The following is a 15110-nucleotide window of genomic DNA, read 5'->3' on the forward strand; positions in this document are numbered from 1 at the left end:
TGTCCATGTCCTTGCTTCCTTCCCCTGCTGCCTCAGACACACGCCTTCAGTCCCTAAATCGTTTCTCATTCCCCTCCTGCTATGGGCTGACAACTCCGGTTTCACTGGAGTCCAGTACGAGAACAGAGCTGGTGCTTGTCTTCCTCCCCGCTACAGAGTGGCTGTCCCTGAAACCAGCGGCCCCCGATTCTCCCCATCCTGCCCTCCTCAAGGAAGCAGAGATGTAAACCTGGCCCCACTACGCCAGAGCGCCTTGGTACGAAGGCATTCCAGTTCAGAATTTGTTTTCTGAACTGAGAAACTCTTGCTAACCAATGCAGTCTTGTGAGATTATATAAATAAATAAAAAGCCAAGTAAACAATGCAGGAGGATGGAAGAGATGCTCCCAGGACATCACTGAGGAGAACGGGGTGTCTTGGGAATAGTCGGGTTTTTTGTTTGCTGCTGCAAAACATGCACGAAGGCATCAAGCACTACCTCGTCTGAATACAGACATCGGTGGGCTGAAATGCACAACTCTAAGCGGTGGCTCTGCAGCTTCAGAGGATGAGAACAGCAAAAAGTGCACTGCACGGGCTTGCTCCAGTACAGTTACAGCACTGTGTAACGGCACCTACACACACGTGTCAACTAGAGAAAAATGTGAGCACACCTGCACCAAGCTTCAGGAAAGAAGCCCTGCCAACGCAGAAGTACAGCAAGGCAGGATTGGCAGAGCAAGTGACCACAAGGTTATCCTAAGCCCCAGGACAAGCAGGGCTGTCTGTGCACACAGCACCTCTCTGCACTAGGTACACGTGCCAGCTCCTGCTGTGAAAAAGCATGTGCTAGCAACTCTAAATCCGGTGACAGAAAACAGCAGCTGGGCTTTCCTCTGCAGCAGTGCATTCCTCTGCTTTGTTAGGTCAACCTAAAAATGTGTTCAGTTCTAGAAATTCAATTTCTAAAATTAAAAATAAGCCATTTCAAAACAAAGCTAACCGATTCTCTCTGAACACTACAGAAACTAGAAGGGGTTTCAATATAAAAGGGATCAGATACGATACATGTCTTCTGTCTGCTTCTTCCCCCAGTTCCATGTCCTTCGCACGCAAAAGGTACCTGCTGGACACCGGCACAACACTAAGAGCCGCTTTAGAGCTCATTAATGCTACAACCTCATGTGGCAGTGCTTGTTTTTACTTGGCCGACTTCTGCCATTAAGATTCACTTAAAAGACAGACGCTAAGAGGTACACGTCTATACTTTACAGGGTATCGCTACAGTTTGCAGGCTTTGCACCTGAGCACCTTACCTCCTCCTTTCTGGAAAGGCCCCCGGAGACAAGGAACTGCCTGAAGCCACGGGACTTGGGACTGCCAGTTCCCAGAGCCTACTCTGGTTTGAGGTGAAATATTTAAATCTGGAGTCAGGCCACCATTTCTGAAGTTAAGTTATAACAGACTGCTGTCAAAGTTTTGACACTTTTATGTACACCTGTGCTAACAAGAAGATAAAACAGGCTTTGGGAATTTCCAACCCTTTCATTACAGAAGAAACCCCACTTCCATTGGAAAGCCAAGAACAAAGCTCAAGAATGGAAGGTGCTAATAAGCTGATCCACAGTGAAATAAAGATAATTAAAATTTTGGTGGACTACTGTCTCTTATCCTTCCTATTAATAGAGATGAGAGTATGCTGTCAGGTGTTGAAATAGAGGAAGGAAGACTGAATCCAGAGTATAGCACTGATAATTTGAAGTACCTGTCAGTTTTGGACTTTTGTCGAAAAGATGCATAGTATTTCAAACGCAGTCTGTTATAGCATACCTAGAAAAAAATCTTAATAAAAGCAAAGAAACATTTTTAGGCGCCAATGGAACAAGCTACTGATTTAATGGGAAAGACACAGACCAGCTTCCAGGCTCTCAATAACCTTCTGTCAAAAGCTTCTGTAATTTCAACAGCAACTGGCTGTCAGATTGAGGCAGGGTTAAAGCATCAGCCTCCAGACCTGACCGCATGCAATGAAGTTTTATTTAAACTCCTGCAGTGTCCATACCAGTTGACCCTGGCAAGTAACAATAGCCATGGCCTTTGTGTTATCCTCCAGCCTAGAAAATCAGGGGCTTAATTGAACAGCAGTTCTGGCAACACCACTGATGAAACGGTTTGAGTGGAAGAGAAACCACATCAGAACATGCAACAAAGGCACACGGAAGTTCACATTATAGCAAAGCTCCCTTGCTCATTCTCATTTCCAGCCTCCCTCCCAATCAGGCATAGACTTTTACATGGAGGAATTACTGCTGTAATTACCGAGTTTCTTTATTTCCTCAAGTGTTTGTGGTAACTGCTTACTAAATTGGTTAATTAAAGAATGAAAAAGCTCGTAATTAAAAGAGGAATTCAAACCCAAGCAAGCAGTGCAAGTTGACCAGACACCGTTTGCCTACTCCATGGAACCATTCCTCAGCACAACATACACTACGCAGCTTCATCCTGATCCACCTCATTCTAAAAGCTGTAATCTATAGCGTGAACAAAGCAAAGGACTGCCAAAAAGACCTGAAATAACCTGCCAGTGAATAAAACCAGTGTTTTTGCTTTAGAAATACTGATCCCTAAGGGCGAAACGCTGTCTTCCGACTTCAGTGTTCACTAGCCAGGGATGCTGCTAATAAGGGTTACTGGTTTTTGTTGGAGGAATCCCTGACCCTTCAGCAGCTTCAACACACACCAGAAATGCAAAGCTGCCCATAGGCAGTGGATATGCTGACAATTACTTCAGAGCAAGGTCACCACATGTTCCCATACACAAGCACAAACTACTGCATCTTTTTCACGACTACATCTTCCCCGTTACTCAAATTTGATGCCACCCACTTACCTGTAAGCGTTACTTGGTAGCTCCACAGCACTTCTAAGAACTCCTTTGAGGAACCCAACAGAGACATTTCTTAAACTCCTCAGCTTGGACATGATGCTGAAGCGCAAATAATGTCTTGAAGCAAGCATGGGAGATACGAACAACTCAGGTTGCAGGACTTGCCCACATCGGTCCATCTACACCCCTGTGATCACCCAACACTATTTCTCCCACATGGCTGGCAAGCACCCAGCAGGAATGCAGCCTGGCTGCCACGGAAGGTGACAAAACCCAAGAGCTAGAGATGGCTTAGTCAGAAACCAGTGTTTGAAGACACATCAAAATCTCCTTAATCTCACCGGGTCTGAAAGATGGTACTGGATGCTAAGGACTGGGAATGCTGTTGGGTTCAAGCCCACCAGAATAGACCAACCTAGAACTCAGGAAAACAAGTAGACGTGTCAGCAGAGCAGCCTGGCTAAGCAGGGAACTCGTGGCAGAGCTCCAAGGCAAACAAGCAGCATGCAGGTGATGAAGAAGAGACAGCCTGCAAGAAAAGTAATTTAGAAACAGTCCACTTGGTTTCAAAAAAGCCAAAACTGAACTGAAGTTGAGATTTGCAAGGAAAGCAAACAAACAAAAAAAAGAAAATCAGAGGGAACAGTAACTTTGAAAGGTCATGGGAACTGGACGAGGTTCCCAGCAACTGCAGATGGACAAGAACTAAGTCCACCTTCAAGAGAGCCCAAAGAACAACCCAGGTCACCACAGGCTGGTTGGCCTCACTGTGGTTCCAGGAAAATCATGGAGCAAGTCCTCCAGGGACACGTTTCTGAGAAGATGAAGACAGCATGGTTGGGTCAACACAAACTTCCCAGGGACAAACCATGCCTACCCAGCCTGACTGGCTTTGGACAGAAGGACTGGATTTGTGGACAAGGGAAGAGCAGTGGCTGCCATTCCCTTCATCTTCAGCAAGCTTCCAATACCATGCTTGAGAATATTCACGCATCCAAGTTAAGATGTTACAATCGGGATGAATGTCAACCAGATCAGAAAAGATGTGGATCAGAGGGTGGCAGGTCACACTACCTGTATGCCCGCATGATGTAGAGCACCGCAGGGGTCCGTCCTCAGACCTGCGCTGGTTTCTGCTGTTATCTACAGCCTGGAGGTGATGGGGGTACACTCTTGCCAAGACTGGAGACAACGCTGGGCTGGGAGGAACCTGTGGTACACTGGAGGGCATGGCCGCCACCCAGAGGGACGGGCCAACGGGCCTTTTGAAATCCAGCACGGACAAATGCAGAGTCCTGCTCTGGGAAGGAAGAGCCCCTTACACCACCACAGACCGGGCACTAAGCGGTGCAGAGCAGCTCTATGGAAACGGACCTGGAGTCATGGTACAGAGCAAGGCAAGCATGAGCCAGCAGTGCACTAGGACACAGAAAGTTAAGGGCACCATGCATCGTGCTAAGCAGAAGTACAGCATGAAGGAAGGGGTAAGGATCATCCCCCCTCACTCACTCACTAGACAACATCTAAAATACTGCTTGCAGTTATTCCTACGCCCAAATACAGGAAAGACATCAATGAACCACAGCGGGCTCAGCTAAGGACCACCGTGATGCTCAGGGGGACGGATTTCCAAGCTTGAAGGTTTTCAAGGCCAGACCCAGAGTAACCTGGCCTGACCTTACAGCTCACACTGCTCCGAGCAGGACGCTGGACGTAGGTGGCCACCCAGCTATGGTCCCAAGGACAGAACGAGGAACACTCAGGTTAACATGGTCTTCGGGCCTTTCCAGTTCCACCGAAGGCCTTTTTGTGCCAACAGTCCATATGCATACTTCACCTAAGTAGGGATGTAACAGACCTAAGGATTTATGAAAGGTCTAGAGAAGGTAAGGAATCCCACCTTTATTCTCCCTCACAAGACCATCTCCCATTCACAGAATCACTTCCAAATTCTGAGTTTATTTCTAGTGCAGCCCTGAAACCAAGGCCTGTACTTACCAAGACCACTACATGGCTAGGAGCTCCGACCCTGTCCATTTTCAGCAGACTAGTTATTTTGTCACACATTTCTGGAAGCACCCACTCCTGTTCTGTTTTCAGTTGAATTCATTTCTGAAGGTTTCCACTGTAGGGTTTTTTTTGTTTGTCTGTTTTTTGACTTTTTTTGACTTTTTTTTGTCCCCTGGCCTCAGGAGATTATGCTGCTTTCCAACTCCTCCTGATGTCCTTCAGCCCTAGTTACCTCTGCACCACACTGTACCAGCTTTTAACCCCTTTCTCATTTTAACGTTCAAGATATCAGCCTCAGCAGGGAACGTGTCAGCCCTGCAGGCACTGCCTGGCTTGGCTTTGGAGTCAAGCGGTCACCACTGGCTGCCCCCTCGCCAGGTTTTGTTTCCATACCACGAGGCATCCTTACAAAGACTGGAGGAGGGGGAAGCAGCTTGTTGAAGGACTTCTGTCAAAACCCGTTTTTTTGGAAGCAAGCAAACATTTTATTCAAGTATTCGATCACCAGCTTTCAAAAGTAACAGCAGAAGGGCATTGTTCTCCATTGCAAATCCATGCTGATCAAACCTCCTCACACCACCAAGCTCACAGTGTACTCGTGAGAACACAGCGAACACCCCAGACCTTCAGCAAAGACACAGATGATGCATCTCAGCTGCTCCAAAATCAATCTGAAGCTAAAAGCCCACAGCCTGATCCCAAACTTCACCTGATCCAGTCCCCCCAGGACTCATTTCAAGGTCCTTACAACTGGCTTCATCAGTGATTCTCCTAAGTTGCTTGAAATGCACCCGTTGTCCCATTTATATGGCAGTGACCACATTAAGTCCCAGAGAAGTGGAAAACATGCTGCTCATCAGAACCAAGAGGTATAGCAGTTTTAGCACAGGTACTAGAATAGCACCTTATTCCTAAAGGTCATGTTCGCATTGCCCAACAAAATATTCTATAGTCTTGTACTCAGAATTTTGAAAAAGGAAGTAAGTATTTTATTAACCTGAGTAACTTCTTGAAGCTACAATTAATCATCTTGAATTAGTTTTTACTCTTCTGCTTCATCTCCAGTTTAATCATAAACACTGTCCAAAACTATCGTTAGTCATACAAACACCGAGAGCACTGCAGAAATCCCACGTAAGCAGGTTGTTGTCAGGCTGAGGGCAAAGCTCCAGCTAGCTGGACAGTCTGGTGCTGTGCCTAACTTCAGCCATCCGCAAAGCACTGCCCTGTTGTAAGACTAAAGTGGCTGGATCGACGCTACCTGTAAGCGTATCCCTTAGAGCACAAAGACAAAAGCTCAGGTTCTATGCAAGTATTTCCAAGGTATTTACCCTTTAAAAGCCCCTATGGTCAGTGTCAATGCAACAGCTCAGTACTTTTCTTCCACAGTGACCAACCTCCGCTTCGTTATAGTTTCCGTCTGAGCCAATTCCTGCTTCTACTTAAGACTTCAAACCAGTACATCTTACTGAAAAGGCTTTTGATTGCAACAGAAAGGAGCTAGGAATGAAACAAAATAACGTCTAGTTTTATTGGTAGCAATTTTCAAATACAAAATGGGCCCCCACTGCTTCATCTGGATTCACAAAGCAGGACACAAAGCTACTGCCTGTTCTGCGTCTGAAAGACGAACGGTCACGTTTATGGAAGTCTAGGGGCAAAACAGTATTTGGCAGGTTCAGAAAGCCTGACCTTCAAACAGCTCAGGATAACGTTTGGAATTACTGCAACGTGGCCTCTCCTCCATTTGCAAAATAAATGGAATTTGCCTTGAAACAAAGATGACTACAAGCAATACAAACAGACGCTTCAAACAAAAAAGTCAAAAACTACAAAGCAAACTTGACATAAGTCTGGTCTTAACCTGGATCAAAGAGACAAAGAGACAGCTTCCAGGGATGTCGCTAACACCACAAGATTTAAAATTTTGACCATTTGCAGTAATAGTGCCAGCTTTAAATCCTGAAAACTGAAGATTTATTATTAGAAGTTACTTTAATTTAATGAAGCCCTTCCACACATTTGTCTCTTCTATATATTCTCTTTATATTTTCTCCTTTCTCTCATTTCCAGAACATTTTTCTATTGAGATTTAATTTAAGTTGCTCCAGGGCTCTTTTTCCAGATGAAGTGCAGTCACATCCAAGATGCTGTGAAGTGAAAAGGATTTGTAAAGTGAACACAGAAAATACCAGGCCCAGAATTGTGCATGAACACCACAGGCTGATTTCCTGAGGAAGTCTTAGGGGAAAAAAAAATTCCTTGCCCACTTACCGTAAAATCTGATTTCTTTAGAATTTTAGGACAGATTTTGTTCATCAGTGGTTAGAATGAAAACCTGACTATTCGATAAGCCATAGCCTGAAAAAAGTCCCCCTTATCCATTTAAGAATAAACTTTTCTAATAATGACATTTTTTTCCTGTAAACATTATAGTGCAAAACCCCGCCAAGTGTTCAGAGTCAATATGATCATAGGTTAAGGTGAACTAAATCATTATTCTGCAGAAACACACTGCTTCTCCACTGGAAGAGAATTAAAGTGCTGTAACATGATGTGGAACAATAACTCCACATAAAAACGTATTAAGAAACATTAGAGTACAATTAAAGATTTTGCAATATGGCTTATTTTTTATGGTTTGGTGGGGGAAAAGAAGAAAGGCAAAAGAATTGAAGATGTCTGCTTTTGTGAAGCGGAATATTTCATACAACGGGGAGTACAACTAACTGTGCTGGCCTTGGTGATTTTACGTGCCTACATAAGGCAAGGAGGGATAGTGAGCATGGATTTATTTACACCCCTCTGTTTCTCCAGAGAGCAAGGATACCTATAACGCTAAGGCAGTAGCAGCCATCCTCCATTATGCCAGCCCAGACGTAATGCTTACAGAAAACATCACCAAGGTCCCTCTGAATGGCAGCACAACCACCTGCGGTATCAGCCACTCCTCCCAGCGTTGTACCACCTGCAGACGTGCTGTGGGTGGGCTCTATTAAATTTTTAACAGGATTGGCCCCATCACTGAACATCTAGGTACTTCAGTAGTGACTGGCCTTCAGCTGGACTTTGTGCTGAACATCACCAACCTCAGAGACTGGATTTCAATCCACCCACAGGTCCTTTACACGGTGACACCAGTCCTCCAGCAGCTCTAAGACCATCTCTCCCAGCCAGCCTATGTAAGAGGCCCCAGGCACCCCCAAGACCTGCTGAGCTGCACCCTCGCTCTGTAGCTCTTTTTCAGTCCAGGCCTCTGTAACCTGCAGGGATGGCTGCTCCAGCGACTGCTGGAGACCACACAGCACATCACCCCGCTGCCCAGCACACGGCCTGGTCCCAACACAGTCCTTACCGCGATCCGTGCTGCTCTGTCTGTCTGCAGTGCTCTGGGAGCTGTGCTCCGGGCTGGACCCAACCAGGGGTCAGCTGGAACAAAAGCTCCAACCCTACCTCTGATCAAGGACAGCTGACAGAGCCCAGAGCTGCTGGAAGCCAAGGTCTCCTCCAGCTGTCCTTCCCTGGCAGCTGCACACATTCAAGTTCCTCAAAGGGTTCCCACCAGTCCTTTGACAACCCACAAGTTCCCCGAACATTCAGAGGCAGAGCCCAGAAACTGCTGCATCAGCCGCTGCTTCTGCTGTGCTCTGAACACACTTGAAGTCAGGCAACATTTGTATTAGGGATATTCCCATACCCTTGCTAGAACTCAGTTATTACCTCCGAGGTAGTTTATACGGCCAACCTGATGATAAGGGAAATCAAGTGAAGCTGACAAAACTAAAAGGGTGTTAACTTCTTAAGTATTTGGCCAATTTATCTGCAAACTGTTTGCACTTTTCATTAAGTTAACCATTGTTGCTAGGTGTTCTGGAATGTGCATTTAAAGAAATTGCATACCACTAAATGTGATTAAAAAGCTAGAAAAAAAATCCAGGATAACGATGCATTTCAGTTCCACAGTTAACAGCAAGAACTACACAATACCATAGTTGTTTTCCATGAAAAGAGAACAATTTCAGCCAAAGAGAATACTTGAACACTTTCCACAAGACAAGAATAATTAAGAGTTCTGTTAGTAGACTGGAAGCCACCGCACTAGCACAATGAGCAATCTCCCCATCATGTGAGCTAGAGCTACTTACCTCCTTTCAGCATCTGAAGGCTGTTAAATGAAGCCCTCCTCCCCTTTATGCTTTAAAAGCTTGGGGACACCATTTATTTCTGGTTTAGGTTGCGTAATTTCTAAGAAAGGGTCTTCCAGATAAGATCTTATGAAAGGGAAAAGGCAGTGAAAAGATGCGTGCACATCAGTTCCTGTAATTCCAGCTATCAGGAAGTGATTGTTTTGATCCTATAAGCAACAGGTCACGTGCACTTGCAGTACAAGTGAGCTATGACGACAGTATTCTTTGAGAGGGACTCCAGATTTCTGTACACAATCATGACAAGTCATCACAAAATGTCCCGTCTACTCCACATTTTTCAGCAGCGATGGAGTGCTACCTTCATCCCTTATTGCTGCTGATCGAGGTCAAATCAGTGAGCTCCATCAGACCTCAAGCTTGCAGAAGCAAACGGATTGCCATGAGGAAGCCCACTGTTCCCTTTCAGTGTCTGCACAGAGGTGGCCATATTTTGGTAGCTGATTGGTATAGACAGCTTCTGGCACAGTCTTAAGGATCACGTTGTGTTATTTCCTCCAGTAGGAATTCAAATATTTTGTGAAGAGTATCACAGGGATATCTTATTTCCTCCTCAAGCAGTTTAAGAGATGTGAGGGATGGAATAAGAAGCCTGAAGAAGCTGGATGCCTCCCTCTCCTAACCAGATCAACTGCCGTCAGACAGAACTCTGACAGAGAGGTGCACGCAGCAAAATTGTCACCAGATACTCAGAGGATGGTCGCGAGTGCCACAAGCACTAAACAGATCCCACAGAGATCTGCACATTGCTGGGTAGGAGACCAGTAAGAGCACAAGTTCGGGACCAGGATGCCTGAAGTCAGTGCTAGAGGGCTACAGTCTCGTCAGTGCAGAAAGATCAGACAAACCCCAGCACTTTTCCTTGCTCACGGCCTCATGAGCCAGAACCACACACAGTGTGGTCTTCAGCTGAATGGAGCCAATGGCTACTCACAAGCCTCAGCAATAAATAAAAAAGGCCAGGAGACACAACGAAGATGAAAAGTAAAATCTCAGACTTGACACTGTGCAATACTATATTGAGAAGTGACCTTCTAATGTTTCCCTGGGGCTCTGAGCTGGTGCTAGTCTTGAAACCTGACAAAGAACAATATCCAACGTGAATTCTACAGACTTCTTTGTATGAAAATCCTGGACGATCACAACAAATACAAGTACAGTGAGCAACAGAGCTACAGTCCAAGATTTGCTTGTTGCACCTGAGAGTAGAGATGCTGATTACTGACTGGCTCTTCACAACTTAAGCAAAGCCATGTCTGAAAATGCTTAGGAATTCAATACACAAACTGGACGACGTAGACACCAGCACCTTATCTCACCAGCATGATCAGGAAGAGCTGAAACTGCAATGGGAGCCTTGCACCCTGTCTAATGTTCATCTACTGTGCACAAACATCTCTTTACCGCCACTGCAGAAATAAAATAAGAAGTTATGGCTTGAACAACAAAGCAAGAGTATAGTCGTACTTTTGCCAACTCCTATAAGCTACACGTACACAGTGCAGGAAATTCATAGCAAGGAATGTAAATTGACACTACAGTTTACTGCTACCTTCAATTCCTTTGGTGTTTATCAACAGCAAAGTAAAGGATGAAAATTGTAGCAATTTCAAAGAATTACTCTTAATTTTATAAAGACAACCTCATACATGAAAAAATAAGTGTTATCAAACATTGATTTTAATTCTACAAATACAGTCAATAAAGCAACTAAACCGATTTAAAAGTTTGATTGCCATGAAAAGAGAGGTTACCTCCCTCCTGTCCTGGCCACACAGCTCCACTGCCTCTTAGGTGCCAATATTACAATTTATCCGACCTCAGAGAAAACAGAGCCATGGAGCTAAACAGATTTTTCTGCAGTTCTGATTTCCTGCTTGTCTACCTTGGGTCTCAGTGGGGTCCATACAAATGCAATTGCTGGCACGAGGAAAGCAGAACTCTGCTGCAAGACTGCTCTTTTCAGGGGCTGATTGGTAGAGTTTTACAGCACAGATATGTACAAATTGTAAGGCAAACATGAAGGGGGAAAAAAAAAAAGTGAAGTGGTATCTCTAGAAGGTTCCTGAAGAAGCTGATTCTTAGTCACTGATATTCTAAAACAATCAACGAGCATGAAGGTGACTTGGAATTGTGGCTAACAGCGTTGCACGTGAATAAAAAAATTAGTGAGGTAACAAAAAAAGTGGCCTAACTAACACAGCCATGCAGACTTAAACACTTTCAATCACTTTAAAGAGTGAAGGTTTTGTATGCAGGCACTCAAGGACTGCATGCAAACTGAGAGGACTTTTACTTCTGATTCTTTGAGGGTTGTTAAGAAAAACCTGAAGCACACAAGCACCTATTTTGGGCATTAAATTACCCAGCTCTGTCAAGTTCCAAGTTAAAGTTAACAAGACTTTACCAGAGTATATGATACTACAGGGAACAGTCTTAAATAAACTCTGAGACTTCAGTTAACATGCTTTGCTTCCCATTTAAAATGTCCTCACCACCCATACAGAAGATTTTGCACTTATTCAAAAGCCTACAGTGTGGATTACCTATGTCATTTAGTGAATGACTTGCTATCACTAAAACAAATCGTCTTATTTCCTTGCAAAAGTAGCCTCCAAAGCAAGCCCCTACGTCTAAGCATCGCAAACTGTATGGCAACATCTAGGCTAAGTACTTGAATAGCTCAGTATTCAAAGAAGTCAGTATTTTGTGGAACTACTTCATGACAAATTTACTCATACAGTCCGTAAGTACAGATCTGGTAGGGCACTATCATGTGAAGCTAGATCTTGAAATTTCTTTCAGATGAGAAGACAGACATTGGAGAAGCCATGCTGAAAGTACATTTTGAAGTTTTCATTATTCAGTTCTCATTTCTACTATGAAGCATATAAAATAATGTCAGTTAGAATAACACAGAATTTTCATGCATTTTATCAGCTTTCTTGCAGTTTTTACGGTGAAGTAGTTTCAGGCTTGTTTGGCATGGATTAAATAATGATTTAAATCAGTACTGCTAGAATCTGAAATACAAGATTGAGCACATGCAGCAGAAAATTCCATAAGGCAGTAGTCATCTGCGTGCCAAGAACAAACAAGCATGCACAACTAGTGAGCAGCACAAATACTTTTATTTACAGCAATAACGATTGTTATCTCCCACTAAATCAAAGATTCTGTGAATTCTCAGCGAGAATAACCAGAACTTGTAAACAAAGATTTGAACAGGACAAGGATTAAAACATCCTGACAGAGCAGATAAAAAGCTCCTGCAAGTAAATAGATCCAGCTTATGAAACCAGCTGCTCTGCCAGCACTTGTCTGTTTCCAAGTAAACATTATATTTCACAAACCAAATATTTCATTCCTCATTTTTTCTAAAGCTACTACTAACAATCCTATTTAAAGAACTTAGGAGTTAAATTCCTGAAGAATGATAAGGCCTACAACAGTTTCAGACACATACCACACATCTTTTTACTGATCAAAATAGAATCAATTTACTTGCATATTCAGAGCTTTTTTCCTGCTATGCAAGGAAGTAAGTTAGTGCCAAAAAAGCTCAGACTGTAGGAAAAGTAAATAAGTTAGAGACCAAATTCAGACTTCAGATATGAATACGGATGCTGAAACTTAGGAATTTTATTGTAACTTTTAACCTTTTACAAAAACCTATGGATTTACCCTGAAGTATCCTATAAGACTAGATAGTGAGTGCTATGCAGAACATCACTCTAGTTATATGTCTTCACATCAGTAGTTACACACACTTGCAAAAATTAGATACTCTACATTAAATTGCTTTCAGGCAAGCGTTTGGTTGAGCACTTTACCACAAAGTAAAAAAAAAAAAAAAATTTTTTTATATTATACCTGCAACTTTGTCCCGAATAAGTTTTGCAGATTCGACTTCGCCAATACTGCTAAATAGACTCCGCAACTCATCTTGCGTCATGTTCTGAGGGAGGTAGTTCACAATTAAATTTGTTCTACCAATATCATCCCTGCAATCTTCAGCCATGTGATCTTCATAACCATTAGACATTTTATAATATATCTGCAAAGAGAAAAATCCCAAATAAGTTCCAGAACTTTGAATAAGCCAAACTTTCTCCACCTGAAATAAGCTCGAATGTTTTAGAAAACTGACAACAAGCAACTGTTTCAACTGTACATATTTTTTTCACTTGTAAAACAAAACATTTTCTGTTGAAAATATCCCAGAACAATTCATTCTTTCAAGCTAGCAAGCGTCGCATTTTAGAAAACCACGTACCATTAAAGAGCTCAAGTCTTTTTTTTTTAATGTAGATAGAAAGCACTGTGACAGATTTTGTACACATTCCTGCAAACAGCAGAGCACTCACAACAGTTAAAAATCAGGTTCCCCATTTCAGAGCACTTGACTTGACAGAATTAAAAACCGCCAACCTTAATTCCAGCCTTCTGCCCAAAACTCTTACACGGAGACAAGGAGTAGCCAGACCCACTAGACGCAGTTCAGCATTTCAGCCAGCGGCCATTTGTCTTCTAGATGTTTTCTCCTTCACATGCATTTTACGACACTGTTATTATTAGATGGTTGTCTTTTGGTGAGCACTTAATTGCACACATGAAACAGACTAATCTGTACCAGAACATTAACTTCAGTGCATGCTGCATATTTCATAGAGTTTCTATTTTTGCACTTCTTTAAAGAAAGCCTTGAAAAATACCCTGACGTTCCATCCCATGAAGACAGCCCCTGCCTTACTCAGCCATCAGCAGCAGGGGCTGAAGGCTGAAGTTTCGGATCCACAGAACATCTACAGCTCCAGCTCCCAACAGAGCCCAGCTGCTCTTTCTTCATGGCCTGCCAAAATACTGCACATTTAAAAGTGCTTTTGCAGCTGCTTTGAAATATTCATGATCAGGATACTTAAGCCCTGTTCCTGCAACAGGAGAAAGGTGAGGCCTGGCAGGTTCGGGAAGCCCGGACAGGCACGTTCGTGCTGGAAGCCATCGGCACCAGGAAGCTCGGTCGCCGGACGGTTCTAGACTCGGGTTCTCAAGTTGGCTGAAGCCATTTGTTCATCCCCTCTGCTAGAGGGCACTGCACATCTCTTCCTCCAAAACAACGTCATTTTGGTTAACAGCTCTTAAGAACAGACAGCTGTGAAGTGCGTGGAATTCCAGCACTGCTCAAAACCCGTGGTGAATTCAGGGCCTCCTGATGCTCGGCTCAGCGCTCCTCTTTCACGTCAGCCCCATTTGCGCATTCTGCCGCAGAATCCAAACACCTAGACCCACCAGCAGCATACAGATGTCAACCGACGCCACAAAGTTGCCATAATGCTGAAGTATGAACATGTTTCCAGTCCAGACTCCGCTAATAAGGGCGATATGGATTTTACAATAAAGGCATTTAGTCCAAGTGCTCGCTACAGGAACACCATTAGCAAAATACCAACACCAAATTAGCAGCACTTGCTTAGCTAATAGCCTCTGCTCGCTATACTCCATTTTCCATCTCTGTAAATTCAGATTTATACCACAGCATTTGCAGAATGTAAGTAAATGAATGCTACACCAAGAGATCCAAACGTTAAGCATAGCAGTTCATTAACGTCCAAAAGAAACAGTGAGCAGTCAGCCCGATGACAAATCTAAGCACCAGGAACTCGGCAGCAGCCTCACAACTGTAGCTCCCTCCTGAAGAATTAGCACAAATCTTCCAAGTTCAACACAAAATCTGCCGCTCACCAAAACTCACAGCGCTACTGCAGAAAAATTCATCACCACAGGCTCAAAGAGGAGCTTTGTATCGACTTTAACAGAGCTGCAACGTACTCGTTTGGCCAAAAGAACAACACAAGATGCTGTACAAAAGCAACTGCTTCCTTGAAAACCCAGCTGACGAGGTCATCCGAGGCAGGTATCCCCCCCACAGCGCTCACCTAACCCAAGGGAACAGCCAACCCCACCTGAAAGGGACATTTTACAACATGAAGCACCGGCTCAGCAGATGCAAAAGCTCCTGGCCCGTCCCA

At 43.9% G+C, this 15110-nt stretch overlaps 1 protein-coding gene across 4 annotated transcripts in view; it reads right to left on the reverse strand.

Annotated features, from left to right (window-relative positions):
* The window catches only part of ELAVL1 (ELAV like RNA binding protein 1), a 41982-nt gene that overhangs the window by 17723 nt on the left and 9149 nt on the right, over positions 1-15110 (reverse strand). For all 4 annotated transcript variants that reach the window (XM_035568199.2, XM_035568193.2, XM_035568200.2 and 1 more), the window contains exon 2: positions 12955-13138. In XM_035568199.2, the coding sequence (XP_035424092.1) occupies positions 12955-13126 (172 nt within the window). In that variant the 5' untranslated portion in view covers positions 13127-13138. The remainder of the gene's footprint in view (positions 1-12954; positions 13139-15110) is intronic.

This window comes from Cygnus atratus, chromosome 26 (genome assembly GCF_013377495.2).
Source record: "Cygnus atratus isolate AKBS03 ecotype Queensland, Australia chromosome 26, CAtr_DNAZoo_HiC_assembly, whole genome shotgun sequence".
Lineage (NCBI taxonomy): Eukaryota > Metazoa > Chordata > Aves > Anseriformes > Anatidae > Cygnus > Cygnus atratus.